The sequence below is a fragment of the Typopeltis vanoorti genome, chromosome 11 (genome assembly GCF_054136105.1).
Source record: "Typopeltis vanoorti isolate ZY-2024b chromosome 11, IOZ_Tvanoo_1.0, whole genome shotgun sequence".
NCBI lineage: Eukaryota > Metazoa > Arthropoda > Arachnida > Uropygi > Thelyphonidae > Typopeltis > Typopeltis vanoorti.
In genome coordinates, this window is record NC_143559.1 from 64,547,966 (window position 1) to 64,571,734 (window position 23,769).

A 23,769-nucleotide genomic window follows, 5' to 3' on the forward strand; every position below is an offset into this window, starting at 1 on the left:
AAGACAAAAAATAAAATAAATAAATAAACTAAGCAATGCAGTATCTATACAAAAATAGAATTCATAATCAAATGTACTTATATAAATTAATTCTTTGTAAAGATTTAAAAACATGCAATTTCTCCATTTGGAATAGTCATATCCCTTTCTCATGAATTTTTTTTTTTTTAAGTCGGCCTGGTTGGCAGAGTGGTTAATTTATCCCCTCTCCAGCCAAAAGACTGCAGATTCGAATCCCTCCGTGGGTATGAATGGTGGTGATGAGAGGTAGATGGAGTTGGTGAACTGAGTGGTGGAGACAGTTATAGAGTAAGAGCCCTCCCTCAATGAGTCTCTGGACTCCCTGGAGGCATCACGTAATAATAATAATTACTCCATGAAATTCAGAAAAGCACTTAGGTTATATCATGCATTACTAAAAAAAACCTCAGAATTAATGAAAAAAAAATTATATTTTAAATCATACTTACCACAGTTATCCAAGAGCATGTTCTGTCACACTAATACAAAGTGATTCCAATCTAGTGTTTATTTCTGGATCATTGGCAGAATCTGTTGAAAAAGTTATGAGGTTACTTTTGAAGTCTAAAAATAATGACTTAAAATTAAACAATTATTATATAGCTAATAACACTGATCAAAAGGTACTTCTAAAAACAGACAATTACTAAAAACTGGCTTTTTTTGTATTTCTGTTTACTTGTGAACTAAACTTCTTAAAAAGTAATCTTAATTATTCTAAGAACACAGTGAATACATTTTAAAAATGTTACATGTGCTGATATCATGATTCTTGTGTGATAAACATAAAATGAGCATGCAAGTTTCCAGATAGTGAGATCTCTCTCTTCTTGGAATTACCCTCACAAACTTCACCAATTCCATTCTTGCAGCCATTTCACCTAGAAATGGTTGCACTGATTTAGGAGCATCATGTTCCTCCAATTTATACTGGCTACAAACATATATGACTAGTTACGATGCACCTTGCTCACAAGATGTCTGCTGACTTCTAAGCAGCATACCCAGAATTTAGTCTTATTCCTAGATGATAGATAGGATCCAACTATTATAGGGTATTCTCCCTTGCAGAAGCAGAAATATTCAAGTTTTGAGAAAACATGTGTATGATATGGATGAAGCAAAAATTGATTAAACATGTTATCAACAAGATAAAATGCAAAGGATATTCAATGATTTCTTGTACTGGTGTATGTGTGAAGGAATGCAAGCTTTCTGTCAAAAATGGATTCTAAGAAATTTGACTCTGCTGCTGCAGGTCCATAAACATATGCAATTAACAGCTTACTGAAGTTGAAAGGCAACTTCAACTGCTTGTTGAAATTGCCTTTAATGACAGAAAATCATCTAGTCATCAACAAAGAGTGATGCCTACTGTGGCAGATAACTGTTAAGCGATTGACTGAGTATACTTTGATATCAAAGAGCCTTATATTTAACAGACAGCCTTGGGAAATACTCTTGTTGCCAGTGTGTGGTCAGAATAATGTACTGACCAGAGACGTAGAAGTTTCAGTCAGACCTAGATTATAGAAGTCTTAAGATTCCCATTTCCAGACTGTCTGTCATAAGCCTTTTATACATCAAACAAAACTGAAATCATAAGATACTGTATTTTATTGCATTTTATTATATATTTTATGCAAAAGAAACAGCAGTCATCACCAGAGCTGATAAGGAGAGTGTTACTGTTATTCTTAATAACAATGAATACAACAGAGAAATGGACATCAATCTCAGATTGCTCCACCTGCAATCCTTTAGATTATGATCTCAAAAAGTCTCAGATCAAAAAATTGATCTGAGACTTCCTGGCCTCCTGAAATCGCACAAAAACTAAAATCCTTGTTTTTCATTCCTCTTGGATATACAGATTACCAAAAATACACAAACCTAATTCCTCTCCAAGACCTATAGCAGATGTTACATATTCCCCATGCCATAAATTAGCAAGTTCTCTTACCCTGTCACACCACTTATAACTATTTATTTTAAAACTTCTGTTGAGAATTTAACATAGTACTGATATTTTGATTAGCTTTGATATCACCTCACTGTTCATTATTCCCTTAAATGACACCTTATCACTTATCAAGTTTTTCTCTTCTGATAATACTGATCTGTTTTCCTTTGCTATTTATTCTGGATATTTCTCTTGGAAGCACAAAATTTATAAACAGAGTACCACTATGGGTTCTCCCCTGCACTCTCTTTGCCATTTTTTTTTTTTTTTTAATTTAATATTTTGAAAAACAAGCTCTTGACTCAACCAGAGAAAAGGTTTGAGAGAGGCTAAGATAAGTGGATGATGTATTCTCCATTTGGCCTCATGGCCAACACATTAGAACTATTTCTCTCACCTTACTAGTCTTCATCCTAGAATCCAGTTTACCATGGGAAAAATAAACTAATAATAGTTTAGCCTTTCTAGATAACGTGCCTATCTATTGGTAATCAGTCTTTTCATTACACAGGAAGCCCACTCACACATGCAGATATATTCAAAAACTTTCTCAATCTCTCAACATTATGGTATTATTAAATCACTAACCATAACTAACTATAACCTTTGTTCCAATGAGTCCTCTCATATAGCAGAACTTATAATGGCTGCAGTTCTCAGAGTATTAAACAAAAAAAAAAAAAAAAAAATTCCTTCCCTCAATCCTTGACCTTCTTTCAAAAAGATTTTAATAATGCTATCATTACCCCCTGTATGTCCAATGTACTTCAGAGAAAAAAAAAACCCAGTCTTAACCACCTTACCAGCCATTATGGATCAAATATGCATTCTCGTACGCTTCGTGTCCATCATATATTTCAATGTAATGTCAATGGTATTACAATTTTAATATGTACTTTGCATCCATGGTAAGTTGGACGTATATATACATCCCGGCCAGTAGCATGGTTAAAGAAATAATCTCTACATAGCTTTCAAGTCCCACTGAAAGCTTGTGATCCTTATACGTTCTACTAAAGATAAGATTCCTCCTCATACCTGGAGTATATAAAGTGCCCTATTCCTGCAAGTTGGCCTACTATGGACAAATAGGAAAATCAACCAACATTTGCATGAAAAAAAAAAAAAAAACATCTGCAGTCATGACTATGGTCAATCAGGCCTTGCAGACCATGCTTTAGATACAGCTCATAGAATTAACTTAAAAAAAAAAAAAAAGATCATGCTTCATTATAGTAAGTTTAGAAGAGAAAGGCTTTTTTTTTGAATCTGCAGCTGCTCTCAGAAATCAGCCTAATTTAAATAAATATGGTTGCAATAAACTTTCCAAAATATGGAAAACACCAATAATTCGAGATCTCAGTTTACATCCTAGGCCACCCCACCTTGTTAGAACTAGTATTTCGTCCACGTGTTTAACTTAGTTTTGTATTGTGTGTGTTACAAGTCACATATTGTAATCCCCGATGATGTCTCAGTAATAGACGAAATATTGGAAGAATTAAATAATTTTTTTAATTCTTTCTCAGTGCTGTTTCACTTCATTAAGCCTCTATAACATGAGTTCTGTATCTACCCTTCTTTTCTGGATTTTACCCCCATATAATTTTTGCACTAATTGCAGATGCAATCTGCAACTAGTTCCAGATGTAGATTGAGTCCAAGATTGTTTTTGTCTAATACAAAATGCTCTAGCCTCGGCATATTTAAAATGCAACTATATTTGATGTGCCATGGTGTCTGAAATATACATCATGCTCTCTTGATTTTTTGTTTTTAGCTGCTTGCACTCAGGGTGCCACCATGGCTTTGAATAATGGAAATTAAGATGATTTTAGAATTGCAAATGCTGCTGCTTGGACAATACAACTGCCAATACACAGGTTACTGCTTTAATGACAGATGTTTAGCTGATTATCTCAGAAGTACAATATAGTTGTGTAGAACTAGTACAAAGCATAGGAAAATTATTACTTCTATATATGTTTGCTTTGACATCCCACATGATCAGTGGAAGAAAAGGAGGGGAGCAGACTAAGATACATGTTGTTGCAGAATGAGCAAATAAGCATATGAAAGAAGATAGTGTCTATTAAGGAGAGAGAGATCACTATCAATTATATGCTCCACAATATTGCTTTGTGGATCCATTCATGTTGACACTATCCCAAAGGATAATATGTCCATTTAACCCTTTAACTGCTGATTTTATATTCTACTGACATTGTCCCATGTGCTGAATTAATTTGCAAAAAATTTATAAATAAAATCAATTAAAATTTTTACTGAAGTAAGAAGTCCAGACAGCATCATACATTCTTGATATACACTTGTTCACTCACAAAAATGGCAACAGTGTTGTATAAAATTTGCATCATCAAGGGGTATCTTCTCGATTATGCAAATTACACACATTAACTTATGTAGAAATTAATCAAAATATATAAAAAGCACTATTATTTACAACACAGTTATTACTAAGCCTACCAAGTGCCAGTGTATGAAAATCTTAAAAATTTAGCATGGAATGATATTTTCAAACCAGGGCTGTACACAGAGTCCAACATCACATTTGGTGCACATATACCAGCTCTCACGACACTTCTTCTACTCAAGAGTGGTATTGGAACAGACAAACTAGAGCTGCATTCTTCTTCTCAATAAAAGGTACAAGAGAAGGGAAATGCCTTTCTTTGAGACACAGTGGTTGATCTCCAGGTGATGGACGTCCTTTCAACCTCCCTGTTGTTCTGTGGATATTGTACGTTGAATTATTTCCATGATAAGCATGAGTTTGTAGTCTGCTAAGTTTGCGTTTTTTCCAAATTTTACATTATAGAGACAGTGGGAATTTAGAGTATGGTCATGTTCAGAAGGTAGAAAAATAGTTTTTTTGTAATAGCTAGAAAAATGTCAAGTTCTTGAGGGGTGGTGTTTTTCCACTGCTTTAGTCGTGAAGATAGTCTATTATTTGTGGTGAAGGTATGAAACTTGTTTGTTTTGTCAGCTATTGTTGTCATTAATTGTATGGTAAAAAATTGTTCAAAAATACCTAAAGCTGAAGGATCATCAGTGATATTACCTGTGATTATTCCTGAATTACTGCTATCAAATTCGTGTATGCTTGGAGTAAATGCATCATCATGCCACTTGAACAATACATCTTCAGTACACATTCACATCGAGACTCTTGTCACTATCTTGCTTGCTTGTAACACTTGCATCACCAGGATCTTCTTCATCTGAAGTACACAATTCACTTAACTCTGACAATTCTTCTCTCGACTCATTTGTTGTTAACAATTCATCAATTTGATCATCAGTGAGATAACGTGGATATTTATCAGTAGACGCCATATTGTAACATCCCTGAAATCCCCTGCAGTCACGTGGTTTATGCATCATGCTGCATGATTAGTTGCACCAGTTCAAATTTTTCTCTTTAGATGTCATACAAGGACAGAAACCCAAGTTAAATAAAGTTCAATTGGTTGGCAATAGATGGAGGAACCTACCTGCGAAGTTTGAATATCTTACGATTCTTTCCATACTAAAAAATTGTCTGAATATGGGAGGCGTCCAACCGTACACATACGGGTTCAACAAAGCGGGCGTGTATTTCAAAGCCCGTAATAATACGTTCTCAGCAGTTAAAGAGTTAAATTCACCTAGGTACCTACAGTATGAAATTATCTAGTTCAAGTCAAAGCACAGTGGTAAATAGAAATTATTTTAATAAGAAATCCCACTGCAATCCAGATGGCTACAGCTTCCAGTGATGTTAAGCTGAACAGCTAAAAAGGAGGAATAGGATTGTCTGCAAGAATAGGAATACCTCTGTGAGAAGGTACATCTCCGGTTCCATCTCTATATGAATAACAGAAAAATGTTTTAAAGTGACATCTTCCTTTAAATGTGCCTTCTGCAGACAAAAAAAAAACAAGATTCTGAAGTAGGATATCAATATTCTGGTAAAAATCCATGACAGTTCCATTGTAGAAATGTTCTACTTCCATTTGTAGACTTATCCAATTTCTGAGACTGAAGACATTTTTGGCTATGTGTCATTTGATTTTGTCAAGTATAGACAATAGTATTCATCACATCCTCTGAGATAAAAAAAAAAAAAAAGTATCCTCCCATCCCCCTGTGGAGGGGTCTGGCAATTTCTCTGAGTGATGCTCTTATCATGATTTTCTTGACAAATTTTTTTTTTTTTTCTTTAATCAACCAACCTATAGTACATAGTAGTGTATATGGGTAGTCGGTTAGGAAAGAAGGAACACGTTAATATTTGATTTAAAAGGCTGCATATCGTATTCCTTGGGGAACACTGTTCCACAATACCACGTTGGAAGGCTGGAAGCAACAGTCCAACCATGGGAATGAGGCACAGAAGTCACAGAGGCTGGCTCACTTGGCACTTTTATAATGCCAAACTACTCTTGTATGGGAGTTGCTATGTAAGCATTATTGCATGGGAGAGGAAATGAGCACTAAATTGTGGTCAGAATTACCTAGGGGACCCACTACATTCACTGTGTATTTGGAAGGGTTGCTGGTGAGAAAGAGATCTAGGGTGTTTGGGGAGTGGTTCAGGTTATCTGGTGTTCTGGTTGGCATCTGGACAAGTTGTGTAAGGTTGTTAGTGATGGCAAATGTTTCAGCATCTCTGCCTGCAAGATTGGTACAACAGGAGGAGGAAAGCCAGTTGGTGTTGTGGATATTAAAATCTCCTAGGAGGATGATTTTGCTGTTGGGAAAGTGGGACTGGAGAAAATCAAGGAGAGGAAATTAAAGAGCTCAGAGTGGTTGGTTGCATTAGGGGAGCAATAGAGACAACAAAAGTTGGGAAGAGATATTTTCAACCAAAGAAGATCAAAGTTGGGCAAAAGGAATTAAAGAGTGTGTAGTTTGGAAGGTTGAGATGAATAGTGGTGGAGGGAAGGTGAGATCTGAGTTTCTGCCAGAAAGAGTAGTTGGAGTTTGGTAGATTGAACATGGTAGTACACACTATTAAGGTTGGAGTTTAGGCCATGGATGTTAGTGAAGTGGATATTCAAGGTGAGGCATACATTTGACAGCAAGGGGCTTGCATATTTCTTATGCATACTGGTCTCCATGGTGGCTGCTAGTTGTGTCACTTAATTTTTGCACTAATTTACCTTGTTTGTAGGCTTATGATCCAAGTGGATTCTCATTTAGTGAGGTCATTTTAGGAGTTGGTTGTACAGTGAGACCATGAATTGGGTAGTTACACTTGAAGAAGCAGTCACAATAAGAAGTTTATATATGCTAAAAGTATTGGATGGGAATATGGAGTTTGTCTTACTTTTAATATTTAACCATCACCTTCTTAGCATAGAACTTCAGAACAGATGTGGTGGCCAGGTTCCTGTTTGCATCCTGGTCTTTTTTTTTTTTTTTAAATTATTATTTTCTATTATTTATCCTTCAACCCTTTGGTATACTTAGAAGTAAGATGGATGGTCTCTCTCACAGCTGAGGCCTTTAGGTTTCATGTGGAGCAAGATTTATTACGATGGTGTTAACTACCACATTAGGAACAGACAGAGCCACAACAGGCAGTGCTGACATGCCCATATTTCTGCCATTTAAAGAAACTTAGTGGATTAAAGATGAAGAGTGCAAAAGGGCGGTAGAGATATGCTTTTATTGATGTTGGCATGTCAAAAGTAAGGATGATATTCCTGGTTGGAAAATAGGATATCAAGATGCACTTCATACCTGTTGCTCAATCTTTAAGCTCCTCATCTAGAACAATAAGGAGATCCCATTCTAATATCAAACCTCTCAAATAACTCAAGTGGTTTTTGAATTTTTACCACCACCACTGATGCTGCTCACAGAAATATCATTAGATCATAGTTATTTAACTGTTTCAGTATATTCTGAATCCTTATAGATCTATTTGAATAAAGAGGGACTTTTTAATTTTTTTTTTTTTTATTGGCTTTTCACTTGTATGGACACTGAAAAAAGCATGTTTATGTGCATCAGGAATTTTGTTTCTTTTATCAGATGTGTATCATAATAACCCCTGGCAAAAAAAAAAAAAGTATTCAATCAACAGCTGTAACACTAACATTATACATATATTAGGATTTAGTTTTCTTCAATACATAAATTTTGTTCAATTTTAACAGTTCTGAATATAAATACAATTAACAAAAGAAAAAAAATATATTACAAAAAGATATTTTATAGTTACTTTTAACTAGACATTAGGTGAATGGAAATCAAACACTGAAGAAAAAAGTATGAGATCATTCTTTGATCGGGAAATATAACTAATTACCGAACTCAGTATTTATGATGATGATGTAATGATATTATATACTAAAGATAATTTTCAAAGAGGAGTATTTTCTTCCCAAGAGATTTAATATGTCAAAAATAACAGAAAATATTGAGTTAAAAAAAAAAAAAAGGGGGGGGGGGGGGAAGGGATTAACTGCACACCCAAAATCATATGTAAGCTAGAAATAAACAGAACAGTATGGAAAAATAGAAACCTGAATATTGTAACTAAGTAATTGCAGCAACGTATAAGTCCAATTTCAACTTGGGTATCTGAAACAAACACTATGACAGAAATAACTAAATATATAGAAGTGCATTACAACTATTAAATGAATAAAATGGAATTATTCCAGAAACCAGAATAATGAAAACATGTTTAACAAAATGCAAAAAAGAATTAGTAGAAGTATGCATGGCTGTGCAACAAGTCTAAAACCCAAAGCAGAAGATTTTTTCTAAGGTTACAAGTAGTTCAGCTAGTCATGCCAGGCAGATATATTTTCTCAAATAAGATCTAAAAATGCATTATTATAGTGACAATATCATTTTAAATGCTGTTAAAGGACTTTTCAAATTCCTGACATGTACCCAAAAAGGTACATGTGATATTAAATTAAAGATTCCAAGAAATTATATTCTTGTTTAATCCTTTATCAAAATGTAAGCAAACAGTTTGCATGTGTATGTGATGATACTAAGATAATAGTACATACCAAATAGTTTACATTATTACTCTATATCCTATCAACAATCTTTCTCCAGATTAGTCCTATTTCTCAGATCTGATATTTTGATATCTGTTTCAAACCCTTTTCTTTTCTCATAATTAAATTTAATGGAATATATACAGAACAGAAATAATTAAACTAGTTTAATCATCACAATATTTTGTCTGTCAGAGAGAGAGAGAGAGAGAGAGAGATCTTCAGGAATACAGTATTAAAGCTGTGTGACTGTTGAGCATCTCCTGTGATTCTGCCAGGATCTCCTCAAACATGTCAGAATGATGCTTTTAGCCAAAATTTCATCTTGAGGAAAAGTTGCAGGGATGCAAGGTCAAAGGAGATAGGGAATGACTCATGCTTTTAGCAGTCAGGAATTGTTGAAGTCTTGCACAGTCCTATGATTTCAAAAACATCATGGATAGTTTGTCTAAGATCTGCAAGAATAACCTTGCGCACTTTGAGATGTTCTCTAGTATTGTGTTTATTGTTGGTTTGTCTGTCCTTGGAGCATTTGTACCACAAAAAAAGTTTTGCTTTGGCTCATAGCATTATCACCAAATGCTTCCCAAAGCATTCTGCAGATTGAAGCAAAATTTGATGTAGATTCTTTGCTCCTTAAAATCCACCATTTCAGTTAGAAACGAAAATCACCAAACCAATAAAACACGACTTTACAAAAATGCATGTAACTTAAGAATGCAGCTTCTCAGCTTGCTGGCTGTTGGTATACTGCTTCACAAAGGTTACTGCTCACCTCTTATAGTGACAGAAGGCCAAACTACAACCAGTTTGTACTATTCAAATTCCCCAAACTTTTGAGTAACACCTCATATCACAAAATTGCTATTAATCATGTGGGAGAGAGGAAACAATGCCAAAAAGAATCTATAAAAAATTAACTTTAAAAAAAAAACATGCTGGCTTTATCAGAAAAAGAATAATGGTGGTAGAGTTTCCAGATCAATTTGGAAACATTTTTTACGAAGTGATTTAACAGTGATTTCCATAAAAAAACCACAAGTAGATTTTGACATATGTTTGAGATACAAGCTCTCTTGCTGATTATTTTTTTTTACCCAGAAATTTTTTTTCAAGTTAACTGCAAATCAAGTTTAGTGTTCTACTTAATCAGTATGGAAAGTCTGCTTTTGTTTGAATTTCACTGTTCAAACTAATTCATAACTTGACAAAGTTCAATTTAGATAAATTAATTATAACCTTCACAAAATACAATCAGTTAGTATTTAATTCTTACAATAGGATTTTTTCTGTGTGCATACACAAAGCATACATCTTTCAAATTAAAGATTTCATCTTCTGCAAATAATGTCATGAGTGCTTGCTTAAATTAAATGTGTTTCTAAAACAGTTACTAAATTAACAGTGGTTTGGTTTAGTGATCCACTTAATGCAATTGCTATAAATTTAAGTTAGGCAAATCAGTAAATCCTCAGTAATTATACATATATTTTTTAAATAACTTTACTGAGATCAAATACAACCAAGCTGGGAACTGGTTATAGGAACAAGTGTAATTCTAAATAAATTTATATAAAAGTTTCATTAAGACTGATTATAAAAGTGGATTAAATGGCAACATCTTATTTTCTTTACACATGAAGTGGGCAAGTTGCATGTAAGGATAAAAACTAATTGATCAGAATATTTAATAAAATATAAATGAAAAAAATAGAGGAAATTATTATTTTCTAAAATGCATTCTTTAACTAAATGCAAAAATTCATTATCAAAAATTCAGCATTCAGAATAACATTTCCTTATATATTTTATGCTAAGGAAAGCATTAACTTTTCCTAATGGGGAAAAAAAAAGCTCAAGAAGATTATTTGATGAGTGATTTATAACTTACCTTCATTCTTGCCAAAAACAGAAGCTGCAAGAGGATTAGGTCCAACCGGAGCAGAATGAGTTCGCTGAACTTGAATGTGGGGCTTAAGATGCTAAGTAAAAGAAAAACAACTTACTTCCAGAATTATAAATCAAAATACATCAATGCAAAATATTAGCTAACATTAGTCTACATAAGCTAATATAAGTCTACTACAACTGATCGTATTTTGTTGATAAAATATAGCAACATACCATAAAAATTAAATCATACAAAATGCTGCATGGCATCAGAGCAGCTTTCTAAATCCTCATACAAGCCATAGTCTGCTAAATCCTAAGCAGCTGTAGTGGTGAGATCTGATGTAATCTTGGGGATCTGTTATACAGATGTCGGCTGTCCTGCCTGTTTGTCCATAATAAGAATAACAGGCAGGACAGCTAGGTATCCTTTGCTCTCATTTGAGGAGAGAAAAAGGTTAAGTGTGGTAGGAAACAATTAGTGTGCTGCCCAGGCATGAATTTTGTGAATATGTAGGATGAGTGAGGGACAGATGGAACTATATAAGACTGGCTGCAGTGTCCAGCAACATGAGACTGTTGCAACTAGGAGAGTAATAATTGCAGTAAATAGAAGATTTAAAGAAATAAGAGATGTGGAAGGGCAGAGAAAAGCTTGTGAATGATGAAGAGACAAGTAGTGCACAGGGGGGGGGGGGGGACACAAGATGAAGTTAGGGTTAACAGGGTGTGTGAGAATTGTAGATGCAGAAGTAAATGTGCGAGTAGATAAAGCATTGAGGTGGTCTAAGATACAGGGGAAGCATGTGGTTCTTGGGAAGATTGTAGCATCAATAGTGATCAAGGAATAGCTTGGGATGGGGTGGGGGAATTCAAGAGACATTGAAGAAGCAGTGTCAGTGGGCTGTCATGTTTGTTTATGAATGCTAGAAGCTGCTTTGGTCAATATACGGGGGGGGGGGTTCAAAATTCCATGTATAAACTTTGAGGTGAGGTAAAGAACATCAAAATCAACCATATTAACATAGGAAAGCATGACCGTAAATGCTACCGGAAGATACTAACAGGGACACAAAGGTACAGAAATAACAAGGCAGTAAAGTAGTGTAAAAAACTTTATTAGGCATAACTGAACAGTTCAATAATAGTTGGATACATAATATGGTTTCACATCAGGTGCTCAAAGTTACGACTATTAGCAGTGATGCATGCCTGACACCGACGACGCATTGATTGTCATACATTTTCAAAAATACCTGGAGTTTCCTGGATATTAGCAGCGGCAATGGCGATTCTTGCCACGAGGTCAATGTCAGAGGCAAGAGGCGTTTTGTACACCATGGCTTTAAGGGTACCCCACAGAAAAAAAAATCAATGCTCGATAAATCAGGTGAGCTTGGGGGCAATGAGACGGGTCCAACATGCCCAATCCATCGAGTCCCAAAGAACTTGTCCAAATACTGATGCACAGAAATGCCAAAATGGGCTGGAACCTCGTCGTGTTGGAACCACATCTGCCGATGCAGTCATTGGAACATTGTTCAGTAAATCCAGAAGAACTTCTTCCAGAAAGGTCCGATACTTCTGGGAGTCCAGTCAGGTTGGTAACAGGTATGGGCCGACTAAACAGTCAGCAATGATACCTGCCCATACATTAATGGCGAAGCATTGTTGTGCAGCATGTGATCGCACAGCGTGTGGTTTCTCATAAGCCCACAGATAAGCATTGTGGTGATTGAAGACCGCTTCGCTGGTAAATGAAGCTTCATCCGTGAACAAAACACAAGTTGAAAAATCTGGGTCTACGGCACTTTTCTGCAGAATCCACTGTGTGAATTCCGCACATCAAGGATAATCTTCGGCCATCGGTAACTGGACCCACTGCAGATGAAATGGATGCAAGGACTCAGAATAAAATACGCAATACACTGGATCGAGATATTCCTATAGTAGAGGCAAAAGGCACGTATGCTTGTCTCTGGATTATTGTTCACTGCATGCAACCCTCTTCCATGGCAGGATTTCGCATCGATCGTGGCCGCCCACTATCATGCCTGCAATCCCTAAATGATCCATAGTCACACAAATTCTGATGCAAATGCGCAAACATTTGGTGATGCAGTACACGTCTGTTTGGGTACATTACGAGATACATTTGTACAGCAGCTTGTCCATTACCGTCAGCCAAACCGTAAACGAGATGCAAGTCTGCCATCTCAGCGTTCATAAAACAATGAATGTTCTTCATACAGTGCCAAAAGCTGAGAAATGAGAAAGCCCCAATTGCTCACCTGGAGCACTGGCAAAGAGCACCACCTATCACTTTTAGGTGTCATTTTTGGTCATGCTTTCCTATATGAATATGGTTGATTTTGATGTTCTCCATCTCCCCTCAAAGTTTGTACGTGGAATTTTGAATCACTCTGTATATGTGGAATTAAGGCTGGTTGATTATGACAAGCTCAAGAGAGAGTATTGTTGATCATAGTAGTCAGCTAGTAGCTATGTTGTGGAATGAGGAAATTAACAGAAAAGGAGATGAATGTTACTTGGACCCTACTTTAGAACTATTTGGCAGAGTCAATATCTGAATATATTTCAAAGTTCAGGAGGTTAAATAAGATTGAGATACAACGGATGAATAAAAAAGGAGGACGTGATCCTGCAAAAGGCATTATGGAGGCAGTATGAGATAAGTGCTAATTAGTTGCATGAGGAGTAACAAAAAATAGGCAGGGAAGATGAATTACTTGGTCAGGATAGCAAAAGTACAGTAGCAGTTAGATAATTAGGCACAAAATGGAGTTCTTTCAATATGTGCCTCAGTAGAATGATTACAGAAGAATGACACTGATTGGTGAAAACACTGGAGTGTTAACCATCATGGAAGATAAAATTGAGATATGAGATGTGCACTTCATAAAGGTGGATCACCTCATGAACGTGATGCCACAGAAAACTTTAGTGCAGATGGAAGAGAGGACAAGCACAGGAGGTACCAATTGGTTGGTTGATGTATGGTTTATTGGTGCTAGGATAGCCAAGGTCATACTGCACCATATCAAAGGCTAGAGTGGTACACAAGGTAATAATAAATAGTCATGAAGAGAAGTTAGTAAATAATGTTATGTACAAAAAAATTAAATTAAGCAATGCAGTATCTACACATGAATATAATTTATAATAAAATGTTTGTATAAATTAGTTCTTTCTAGAAAGTTTAAAACTTCATGCAATGTTCAAGTCTGATAAGATTTGTCTGAGTGTATATGGCTCAGCCAGATAAGTGGAAATGTCATTCCTCTCTCTCAAAGTGCTAGCACTCTACTAGAACATGACCAGAACACCACAGAATATGGTGAGATGTGTATTGTATTCTTTGCACATATGTGGGTCATCAGCCCTCAGTAAATGAGAAGATGCAAGAATGTTAGTTACTGTCACAGAGAAGGACAAATATTAGAAATAGTGCTGCTGTGGATGGCACGTGATCTGCCGGCCTGGTTAGCGTATCCACTCTCAAGTCAAAAAAGGCTGCAGGTTTGAAACCCACCATGGGCATGGATGTTTGTGATTGTCCGTGAAAATAGTAGTGGTGATGGTGGACAGTAGATGAAGCAGTTGGTGGATGAGGTTGAGTGGTGGAGTTGGAGAGTAGGTGCCCTCCCTCGATGAGTCTTGGACTCCCTGGAGGTGTCAAATAATGACTGGCCTGCACACCAAGCATAGAAAGAACACCTTCCTCTCTTCTCTTTCTACGTTGACTAGACTAACAATGCTCAATTTCAGGCTTAATCTTGGCAATTTGTTTATTAGTGCTTCCTGCCATGATGACTGCTATTAGTCAATTACCTCTGATCTTATAAACTATCTATATAAGAGTAGAAAGAGAGGACAAGCACAGGAGGTACCAATTGGTTGGTTGATGTATGGTTTATTGGTGCTAGGATAGCCAAGGTCTTGTTTATTAGTTTATTATGGCAGGAAGCACTAATAAACAAGGTATTGTTTATTAGTGCTTCCTGCCATGATGACTGCTATTAGTCAATTACCTCTGATCTTATAAACTATCTATATAAGAGTAGAAAGGCTTGTGTTGGCAGTACAGTACATGTTAGTTCATTTTAATGTATTGATTACAACACAGAATCATAAGAAAATAATATTAACTTATTAGCTGATATTTTGCTGGTATTAATATCCATCATCTTCAGAGCACAAGAACAGTTGTCACAGTACACAAAACAAGAATTTGGTATAACCATCAGACCATTTAAAAAAAAAGTAATCTAACAACACAAGTAACTCAAGTCCTAATTGGCACCATCTACTGTTGGAAAAAGAGAGCAAGTATTAATTAGATCTTAAAAAGGACAGTCTCCCAGATTTGTGGTAAATTTATACAGCCATAGTTGTTCAAGGTTAGGAGAATGTTTTAAAGCTACTGAAATTTGGAATTAAAAAGATTGTTTTTAATTCCAAAAACAATCTCTCTGTCGCTTATGATTTCTGTGTAGCACTTCTGTTTTCTTTCATTTGATGCTGTGTGAATGGATATCCAACGCATGGACTGCAAGTTCTGACTTGCATTAACAGTGCCAAATATATTATTTATGTTCACCAAGGAGGATGTCAACAGTTTTTCTTGTCTATCCATAATAAGGCAGGTCGCTAGAACAGGGTACTTCATGAACTGCTGGATGTGATAAAGAGAGTTTATCCTTAGGTGAATGGATGAGAGTTGCCAATTTGATATATGGTTTAAATATGGTGAAAAGCTGATATTTATCAAGCACTCTAGATATCTTTTCAGATATGCCTTGAATGTATGGGATGGTAAGTTTTGCTGTAGTCTTGAGTGATGGGCAATGGAGATTTCCAGGCCAGCTAGCATTTACTATCCTATGGAGATTATAGCCATTGGATAAGAAAGTGTGATGCAAATGAGTTCAATAGTAAGAGCATTGTCATTGGAACAGATAGCTCTAGTGTTTTTTTTTTTTTTTGGTAACCATACTGTTAAGCAGGACGATGGTGGTCTGAATGTTTGTGCAATATCTCCCTGTATGGGTGGGTTTTCTATAAACAGAAAAAGATAATGAACTATCAAGAAGTCCTGTGATTAATGTAGAAAAGGCAGACAGTCATTAGTTTCCTATTCCATTGCGGAGTGGATTTTAGGGTGTTGGCTATTTCAATGGACTAAAAATGTATCCAATGTGTCTTGACCATGTGGCCAATATCAAACACAATCAATATAGCATAGCCAAACCACTGGTTTGAGAGTGGCTGTATTCATAGATAGGTTTTCCAAGTGTTCTATGTAGAAATTGGCTAAAACGGAAGAAATAAGGGAGTCTGTTGCTGTCCTATCTAGTTGCTTGTATATCTTCCCTTTCCATGCAAAATAACCTGCATTTACTATACATTTAAATAATTCAAAGATATCTGGGGAAGGGGAAGAGGGATAAGACTTTAGAAAATGAAGGGTTTCCATTAGCAGTACACTGGTAAACAGTAAAGTAATATCGAAATTAATCGTTATATCTGAATTTTAAAATAGTTTTCTAATAAACTTTTTTTAGTGAACAGAATTTTTAATAAAGGAGGAAGAATTATTTGTGAGGTGGCTAGTAATATAGCTAAATGTTTAACAATTCTGTATGTGGGACACTTTATACTATCCACAATTAAGCATAGGGGTGCACCTTGTTTGTGAATTTTAGGTGCTTCACATAATTCCAGGTGTTTTAACATGAAAGGCTTAATTTATTATTAATACGCAATACCTCCAAGGAGTGAAATGGCTCATTTTGGAAGGCCACTCTACAACTCAGTCCCCACCACTTAATCTACCAATTACACAGAACGTCATTACCATAACTACACACAATGGCATCTACTGCCCACTACTAGTATTTTTTTTGTCTGTAAATTGCACTTTACAATGGCTGATTTGTCAGTATGCAGGATGTAAAACACTAGTTTCTGGGAGAAAAAAAACTGTTACTTCGTTATGAGATTGGCTAACTCACCTTCAATTGAAAAAGTTCATATAACAATTCCTCGCATCACAATGGAAACAATGTACCACCGTTCTTCCAATTATGCTATGGAGGTGTGTAGTTTGTCAACTGTTTCTTTTGGCAAGGAAGTCACTTTCTTGAATGATTGCAAACTTTATTCTTTTGAGAGTTAGTAAGATCACTATCTATGATTTGGTATGTAGACAGATCTTGTAAAAGTATGTGCAATCAGCTAAATTCATCACCACAGTTGCATTACCTTCATATGCTTTAATTATAACAACATTGTTATTACTGTATAGTTCTCTTCAAGCACCAATTTCATTTTGGGGCATATTGTTTTTGGGATTTTTGGTTTGAATTAAGATGTCGGGCACATCCAAACAAATGTTATTGGCTATCACTAAAGGCAGGTTGTATATTACCAGTTCAGAAGACATTTTTGCTTTTGGAACTTGTTTGGGAGTAACGGCAAAGTTTTGACTTCGACTTAATGTGCTATAGCTTCATCCATTAGGGCTACTGATGATAAATTGGCAACATTGCAATCTTGTAATTACAGTGGTTCCACAGCTATGATGTTGGAGGATTTCAAATTTTTTTATGGGTTGGTTTTTGTTTGCTGTTGAGTCGGAGAGGACAAGGATAGCCAACAGTTCCGGGTTTAAAATACCACAAAGTTTATCACATAGAGATTGCTAACGCAACAAATTAGTACATAACTTTATACGCAAAAAAATATTAAACAATATAGTATCTACACATGAATAGAATTTATAATCAAATGTGTTAAGTTCTTTCTAGAAAGTTAAAAACTTCATGTAATTTGTCCAAGTCTGATAAGGTCTGCCTGAGTGTATATGGCTCAGCTAGATAAGTAAAAATGAATTTGAAAAAGCTGGCTCGAAGCTATGTATTTTTCATTATGGATTTTCATCTAATGACAAAGTATGTCTCAAATGAAACCATTTTAAATTAAGTTCTACATCTCTCTCAGAAGTATCTGGTGCTATCTGAAGTTCAGTAATTTGTTTATGAGGTCTATAAAAACTTACATCCTGTAAACTTGGCCTTTTTATCACTGTTTGGAGGGGATTCCGTTGGGATCCTTGGGAAGAAAGGTTTCCTACAAGTCCTTGTGGTCGAGTTAATGGAGATGCTCGCTGGGAAGGTTGCTGTTGGTACTGAAGTGGATGACGACGTCGTATAGCAACAGAACCAGCTGCTGCTGCTGAGGCACCGAAATCTGTCACTTGAGGTGGCGGAGGTGGAATAGGACTGCCATTATGACTATGGAGGCCATTCCATTTACTGAAATGGAAAGGAAAACACCACATAATCAATGTAACATTTTTATAAGAAAAAACTCCGACTTACAAGATTTATTATTTACATTCTAAATTTTAGATGACAATCCTTCCTTCCTGATTTATGCTTATGCACAGACCTACACTTTACTGTGCAGGTTTAAAACCCAATTTGATGGAATAAGGTTAATCCATATTTGCTGTGTGTGTTGTTCTGACGATTAGCGTGTTTTTAGGAACAAAAAAAAAAAAAAAAAAAAAAACCCTGATTTTCTGAGAGCAAGATCCTCCATCTCTGTATGATGACTGGCTAATTCACTGTTTGGATGAAAACACCTCAAAAAGATCTCACATCTGATGGGTGTTTCCAACCAAACAGCATGTCTAAACCAGCTGAGCTATAGAGGCTCAATAAAAGGATTAATTTCCTTATTAACAAACTGACAAAGTTGCCAATGAAACTATGTTAAAACATTCAAATTAAGGCTGACTGCCTTAAAAATTTCAAACTAACTGCAGTTTGAACTTTGTTTTTTAGTAGTCCATTAAAAGATGCTGAAGTTATAAGATGAGAAAATACATCTTTATAAAATAAACACTAGAATTTTTTTTGCATATTTTTTTTTTTTTTTTAAATCCTTAATTAGAAAAACAGAAAATTCAATCCTGGATTTATAAATCCTAAATTTCAAATACTGGAACCTATTTTAAAGAATGACAATCAAACTGCAATTTGGTTGATAGTTTTCTCTGCAGTCATAAACTAGTCTATTTTCTTCTATCTTTTTCAAAAGTTCACACTATTTTTCTTTCTATAACAAAAACTACTAAGAAAAATGAACCATTAAAATTTAACTTTCCATATACATTAGAATGCAGAAAGGCAAAATGAAAGAATTAATTGTTTTGGCAGGAATTCTTTGAAAGGAGAAGTATGGTATATGAAAGAGGATAATGAAAGAAAATACCAAAAAAGAAAAATGCGAGTTAAAATAGCGAATGCTACAGTATGAGAGGGAGAAGTGGACAAGGATAGCAATAGCAAATGAGTTAATATGTAGGTTATGCAAGAGGAATGATATGGGGTTGGTTAATGTGTGGAATGAGCTTGACAGATAGAGAACTTATACAAGGTTTTCGCTTGATCAAATCTAGTTCAGAGTCTGTAAAGTGTTGTTGGAGGAAGTGAGAATGGAAATGCAAAATCAGAGCTATTTGGGAGGGAAGGGAGGAGCTGATGAGCGAGTCACAGATGCCAACAAGTCAAATGAGCATGAGAACCTACAAAAAAAAAAAAAAAAAAAAAAAAAACTTAAGTCAGTACCACTAACATACTAGAATTTGATAATTGGTAAAAAAAAGTGTAAGGATAGTTACAGGTTACCTGAACTCTATGTACACTAATACTGGGAGCATTCAGAAGGGGAAGGAATTTTTGGTAGTGGTTAGTTCTTCTTGGCTAAAAGTTACTGGCATTAGTGAGAACAGAGGTGAAAGAAGAGGCTATAGTTAGTGAGAAAGAATGGTTTTGGTATTTTCAGGTAGGATGGAGATGGAGAGAAGAGTATGGAGATGGAAATAGATATTGTTGATATCCATTTCCAGCTGAACCTAAACTCTTCTTCAAAAAGAAGAGTTTAGGTTCAGCTGGAAGTCAGTGAAAACAGTGCATTTAAAGCAATCTGGTGTGAGAGAGGCCAACAGGACAAAATATACAACTGGTTGCTGCTATAGACCAGTGCTTCTCAAACTTTTGGATGTCGGGGGGGGGCCTCCCTTTGGAAAAATTAAAATATTTCATGAAGACCCTCTTGAAAAAAAATCTTAATATAGACATATTATAATATTTATTGTATTTATATTCAATAAAAAACATACACAGCGAATATTGCAAAAATTAAATGCAAATATTACATTATTTAGCATCTTACATACATATTTGACATGACACATTATTTCATATTTTTATATAGATATATTGATATTGTACATTTGCAGTACAAGCACATGAAACATAATACGATTAGTAATAAAGAAATAATTAAAACATAAAAGAAGTTTAATAACAATTTAATGTGGTGGATGCGTTTCAATACTACTACACCAATATCAGGTGAAATATTTGAAACTGCAATTCCTAGATTTCTGCTTTGAAATGAAACTTATATGAATAAGCATATATTTACTAATATTCATTAAGCAGCAAAATACGCAAGAAGCAAAATTTGTGAACCGATTCCAACATGTGATGTTTTTCTGTTAAAATATAAAAAATAACAAAAAAGAAATAATTAATAAAAATTAAGTAGGTTTATTTTAAGATAAAAAATTTACTTAGTCTTAAAAGATTTTTAATTTGTTTTCATTATTTCCCGGCCCTCCTCAACAAAACCTACGCAGCCCACAGATGGGAAGTGCTGCTATAGACCAATGGATGCAAGGGATGATGCAAATAATAAACATCAGTAAATAAGTTTGATGAATGGAGAGCAAGTAATTATGGGAAACTTCAACTATGCAAACAGGGATGATGAAATAAGAAAGGACACAAGGAGAAAGGAAATGGAATTGATGCAGTTATTAAGGAATAATTACTTGAGGCAACATGTGATGAAAGTACCAGGGGTTTGATAGTGCTAGATCTAGTAATCGCAAAAGGATTTTTCTGTATCCAAGATGACCATGCTGCTGAGTTGGGAGGTGGCTAAATGTGTGGAATTTTCAGTTAAGGAAAGTTACAATGGAATTACAGGGCTGGTAAGTATAATAAATTCAGACAAATGTTTAGAATATTGTTATGGCATGATAAACTGCAGGAAGGTTCAGCATATAAGAAGTGGATAAAGGAGTGTTTGAGGGAAGTAATAATAGACCACAAATGGACAACAGCCACAGGACTATCAAAAATACTATATGGATATAAAATAAATGAAAACAGAATCAAAAGACCAAGAAAGTGATGACGTGAGACTGGAACAGGTCATGTGGTCTAAAATCGATGATAGGAAGAAGAATAGTTGACTGCATAACTACAGTCAGGAGGATAAATCAAATGTCAGTTGAATGGTACCATTGAGCAGGAGCTACAAAAAATTGTAAAGGGAATCAAACAGAAAGATGATGAGCAGTACAAAGTATAGGCCAGTGGGACCAATATGGTAATTCACTGATTTCTAGTTTATTGGGACAAGAACAGCAAAGATCATAACTGCACCATATCAAAAAGGTAATACCTTGTGCATTGCTTTAGATATGGTGCATAACTGCACCATATCTAAAGCAATGCACAAGGTATTAATAAATAGTCAAAGAGATAAATTAGTAAATATGTTATGCGCAAAAAATTGCATAAAGATTACCAAAACAAGCCTTAAATTACAAACCATTAGGAAAACGAAAACCATGACGTCCCCTAAAGAGATTCAACGATGACTTCTAAGGCTGGAACAGGGCACTCTAAAAGCATGATGACGATCACAAAAAAATTAAGAAATGCAGTATCTACATATTAATAGAATTCATAATCAAATGTGTTCATATAAATCAATTCTTTGTAAAAAAAAGTTAAATAGTCTGATAACATTTGTTTGAGTGTATATGGCTCAGCCAAATAAGTAAAATTTTCTCTTGTGAAATGCAGACACTCCATCAGAATATGACAAATGGTGAAGTGTTGCATTTTTTCACATGTGGGCCACCAGCCCTAATAAATAATAGGTAAGATGATCGACTTATGCAGAGCCTAGCAAGAGCAACTTCCTCTCTTCTGTTTCTATGTTGATTAGACTGACAATGTTTAATCTCATGCAATTTGTTTGTCAGTGCTTCCTGCCATGATGATTGCCATTGGATAATTACCTCTGATCTTATAAGTTGTCTGAAGTCTGTATATGGGACTGTCAAACAGTATATGGAAAAAATATAAGCTGATCTAGAAGCTCCATCTACAATCATTTCTCTCAATTCCAATATGGCTGAGAATCCAGCATAACTAAGTATAAGAAACAAGATCACCTGTAATGAACTCAGACTGTAATTACACTTCTTTTTTTTTTAATATACACAAGCTGAATACCATGCAACTCTATTGTGTAATTACTACAATCAAGCTGGATCTGGTGAGATATACTGTCAGGAAACAGCATCACAATAAACAGAAGATCTCAGATCTTGAACCATCACCACAGATGGAGAGGAAATCAATGTACTGCACTATAAATAACAAACTGCACGATAACCACAAAAATGAAAGTACAGATATTTCGTACTGAAAACAAGAGTACATCATCAGCATATAGAAAAAAGGAAATCAAAGAAATAGGAATACAAGGGACGTACAATCAGTTAAAAACTGTTGCCACGTGCTAGAAATTAATATATTAAAACTTTGATAGTTACATAAAATGCAAATCTCCCAAACTTCTGGGAGAGAGAAAGACAGAGACAATCATTCTAATTCAGATTATGTAAAGGGGCTTCACAACTTTCTTTGGAAAAAGTATTCATATATAAAACTGCTTTTATGCAGAAGACAAGCTTCATCCCATTGGATACTGTGTTTAGTGTCAATAAGATGGCCAGACCAGACTTTTCATGTATTCAATATAATATTCATCATCATCACGAACCATGGGCTCACTACCCACTGATGTCCAATTCCTACTTCACTATCTTCTTCCACCTTTCTTTGTCCGGTGCACAGTGTCACAGTTTTTGTACACCCATTCCACACCAGTATTTTATATCGTTTATCCATTCTCTTTATGGTCTACCTCTTCTGTTTAAACCATCCAAAATAACAAACATAAATGTCTTTATCTTCCAGTCCTCACTCATTCTACAGATGTGTCCAAATAATTGCAGCTTCTGTTTTATAATCTTCTGCATTAGATTCTGTTTTGGTTGCATCTTCTGAGAGACTCTTCATTGGCGATTTTCTGCACCCATCCTATTCTTATAATCTTCCTGTAACAAGTTCTTTCAAATGCCAAAATTCTTTTTCTTGATTCCTTATTTATTACCCACATTTCAGATCCATACAGTACACTGCTGAAGATGCAAGTTTCCAGTACTCTTAGTTTTGTTTGCAGGCTGATCACTTGACTTTTCCAGATGTTATCCATGGCCTTCAGATTTGCTCTTTCCTTTGCAATCCTGATCTTTATTTCTTTTTTACAGTCCAAGTCATATGTCAGTTTACTTTCTAAATATGTGAATTGTTCTACATTTTCTATATCGGTTCCATCCACTTGTTCCATCATCTTTTGTTTCCATTGTCTTTGTTTTTTTCCAAGTTCATAACAAGTCCAAATAAAAAACTAATAGCTATATTAAAAGTGTTTTCAGTGTTTTTTTGTAGTTCTCTTTCGTCTTCTTCAATAATAACAATGTCATCTGCAAATCTCAGATTGTTAATTCTCATTCCGTGTACAGGTATTCCTTTGGCATCTTCCTTCAGTTTGTCCATTGCTCTTTCTAAATGTGCAATGAAAATGCTTGGTGATATCAGGTCTCCCTGTCTAGTACCTCTGCTT

The 23,769-nt window shown here is 35.2% G+C and overlaps 1 protein-coding gene across 15 annotated transcripts in view; it reads right to left on the reverse strand.

The window, feature by feature from the left end:
- smg (sterile alpha motif domain containing protein 4 smaug) overlaps positions 1–23,769 on the reverse strand; it is a 392,969-nt gene that overhangs the window by 7,515 nt on the left and 361,685 nt on the right. For all 15 annotated transcript variants that reach the window (XM_090400252.1, XM_090400245.1, XM_090400238.1 and 12 more), the window contains 3 exons: positions 17,984–18,239; positions 10,904–10,994; positions 471–552 (listed from right to left, as the gene is read on the reverse strand). In XM_090400252.1, coding sequence (XP_090256378.1) covers positions 476–552; positions 10,904–10,994; positions 17,984–18,239 — 424 coding nt within the window. In that variant the 3' untranslated portion in view covers positions 471–475. The remainder of the gene's footprint in view (positions 1–470; positions 553–10,903; positions 10,995–17,983; positions 18,240–23,769) is intronic.